Source organism: Crocuta crocuta, unplaced genomic scaffold (assembly GCF_008692635.1).
Source record: "Crocuta crocuta isolate KB4526 unplaced genomic scaffold, BGI_CrCroc_1.0 scaffold145, whole genome shotgun sequence".
NCBI lineage: Eukaryota > Metazoa > Chordata > Mammalia > Carnivora > Hyaenidae > Crocuta > Crocuta crocuta.
Window position 1 is genome coordinate 3,384,235 of NW_027530857.1, and position 2,955 is coordinate 3,387,189.

The window sequence follows — 2,955 nt, forward strand, 5'->3', positions numbered from 1 at the left end:
CCTACAACTTCCTTATTCTCTCTCTACCCCCACCCCCAGAGAAAACGCGCTCCTATGATAAATGAGCGGTCGCAATTCACAATCAGAACACTATTTAGGAGCACAAGCAGGCAGTTGTGGTTGTTCCTAATGCATTCTAGGTACTTGATATGCCAACAGCACAATTTTTTTCACACAATTGAACTCCTTAGGTTCTGTTTTCTAGATCATTTTTGTTGGTTTAAAATACACCATTGCTCAAGTACTGTCCAGTCTGCCCGTGTGCCTGGTGGGGAAAAGAAGGGCGATTCGGTTTACTGTGCTGAGATTTTTCTTTTATGTAAATGGCTTAAATATCAAACTACATCTTTTATTTTTTTCAACATCAAGCATTAGCATGCCACTTGCCCCTCTGCTTCTAGGAATGAAGACTAGAAATCTTACTACAAAACATTAACTCAGTGGGCTGGTCTGGCGGCGTGATAGATCTTTGGAAGCGCAGTGGCAAAACCCTGCCTGGGCTTTCACAACTCACAATAAAGCACCGTGGTTCTTTTATTGAACCAATAGCATTTAAGTCACAAATATATCCATGCAGAAAACAACTGCGGCAGCCCGTCAAACTGAAGACTGAAGGAACAATTCAGTACCAGCTGAAGGGCGCTGGTGCTAAAGGTGAAAATAACAGGTTAGATTAGAAAGAGGGGCTGAGCCCAGAAGCAATCAATGACACCTCAGAATTGCTTATTTGAGCTGGGATCGCTCCTATTTCACATGCAAAGCACGTTGCATTAGCAACCAGATGGTATCTTTCTTTTCCTGGTGGACTTCCTAGAATTCCCGAAGACTCCTGCCTAAATTAGTTCACTTTCTCTGGCCAGTCTAATAAGATTTCAGCTAGCTGACAGTCTGAAATACAAGGAAAAATGAATCCCAACAGAGAAGCACAACTATTTATTGGGCTTAATAAGAAGAGAGGAGAAAGAAAAGAACAGCTTGGACATCAATACAGTTGATAGCTTTGAGCCTCATTTTTTTTTTTTTTTAAACCCCTGAGAACTTGTAAAATCCCAAGTCTGGGAGGGACACCAGAGGTCAACAATTCAACATGCTCGATTAGTTATCCACTGCCCTGTAACAAATGACACCAAACCTTGGTGGTTCGGAACGATACCATTTATAATCTCACAGTTTCTAACTGCCAGGAATCTGGGTGCGGTTTACCTGGGTCTTCTGCCTCAGGGTCGCTGAAAGGCTGCAATCCCGGGGGTGACAGAGGCTGCGGTCATCTGAAGGCTGGGCTGGGGAAGGACCTGCCTCCAAGTCCTCTCTAGCGATTGTTGGCAGGAGTCAGCTCCTCATGAGCCGTTGACCAGCGGCCTCCCTCTGTTCCTTCCTGTGTGAGTCTCTCCACACAGCAGCTCACAATATGGCGGCTGACTTCATCCAGCAAAGAAGAGCACGAGAGAGGGAAGAGAAACAACACAGAAGTCACCATCTTTTGCAAACTAATATCAGACGTGATATCCCATTACGTTTTCTATTTATCAGAGGCAAGTCATAGGGTTCCACCGACACGTAAGAGTGGGGATTACACAAGAGCCTGAATAGCAGGAGGGAGGGTCACTGGGGGCCATCTGAGAGGCTGCCTGACATCTGTACCCATTAAACCCTTTTATCTTGTCTATGGACTCCTCACTGGCTTTTGCTTTAACTGCGTCTGCCATGAAGAGCTAACAGCCATCTCCAAGCTCTAACTAGTTAAGGAGCTGATCTGGTTAACCCACCTGCGACTGTTTGGATCCAGGAGATTCTGTTAAATACCCAGAAACTCTTCAGAGATCCTTGATTTTGAGAAATTTACAAAGGAAATGTTTAGAAACGGGCACTCCGCTCGTGCGACAGGATCTGGGAGCTGCAATAGTGTAGTTATTATAAGGGGAAGTTTTAACCCGCCATTTAGGGTAATCTCAAGCATCATTGATATTAGAGACCAGCTGGGTTAAGGGAAAGCCATGACCACCCCATGGCCAAGTTCCCCCTAATCAGCCCCATGCTGGGCTTTCTGAATCATTTTGGAGATGCATACAGTTTTGTCTGCTTGTCCTTAAAGCTTTTAGGGGACGTTTAAAACAGCTCTGGACTGTGCTGTCTCTTCAGAGGCTCAAAGGCAGGGTGCCAAGGACAGTTGCCTGAGTTCTGAATCTGAATCTCAGAGCAATCTGTAAAAGGGGTGGGGGCCACAAGACAGCCATGATGCTAAGCTGGAAAGGCCTTACAATAAATCAGGAGAGAAAAAAGCCAAAGGACCTGAGGATACAGTCACATCATAAGCCGTGGAGGTCTGGATGTCCTAAGAAACTGGGTTGTGTCTGGTCAGAAGGGGTTAGACAGGCACAGATGTGCACGGGTGACAGGCAGTAGGAAGGGCAAGAGGGGTCAGAGGCCTGTGCCCTGGTTGGCTCCGTTCCACACATTTCAATGGTCACTTCATCCTTTTTGGCAGAATGCCAACATGCTGCATTCTGGGGGCGCCTGGGGGGCTCAGTCAGTTGGGCATCTGACTCTTGATTTCGGCTCAGGTCATGATCTCACAGTTTGTGAGTTCAAGCCCCACTTCAAGCTCCGTGCTGACAGGGCGGAGCCTACGTGGGATTCTCTCTCTCTCTCTCTCTCTCTCTCTCTCTCCCCCTTCACTGCTTGCTTGTGCACACAAGCTCTCTCTCTCTCAAAACAAATAAAAACTTTAAAAAATAAAATAAAATAAAATAAAATAAAATATGGTATCCATGTGGGAGCTGGGTGGGGTGGGTGAGGGAGGGAGAAGTGAAGGTTAACACATCATGAGTTTGTTCCTTGCTCCATCACCTTCATGTCTCAAGTTCTGTGACTGTATCCTGAGGCCTAAACTGGGGAAGTCACATTATTCATGAATTTAGAGTGTTTGTAGCCAAACTCTTAACTCCCCAACTTAAA

At 45.9% G+C, this 2,955-nt stretch overlaps 1 protein-coding gene across 2 annotated transcripts in view; it reads right to left on the minus strand.

The window, feature by feature from the left end:
- Window positions 1-1,185: 1,185 nt before the first annotated feature.
- Window positions 1,186-2,955, minus strand: part of CDKAL1 (CDKAL1 threonylcarbamoyladenosine tRNA methylthiotransferase) — a 700,075-nt gene continuing 698,305 nt past the window's right edge. Inside the window, exon 16 of one of the 2 annotated variants that reach the window (XM_077769569.1) lies at window positions 1,186-1,415. In XM_077769569.1, coding sequence (XP_077625695.1) covers window positions 1,338-1,415 — 78 coding nt within the window. In that variant the 3' untranslated portion in view covers window positions 1,186-1,337. Of the gene's footprint in view, window positions 1,420-2,955 lie in introns of both variants that reach the window. The other variant, XM_077769571.1, reaches the window with a different exon arrangement.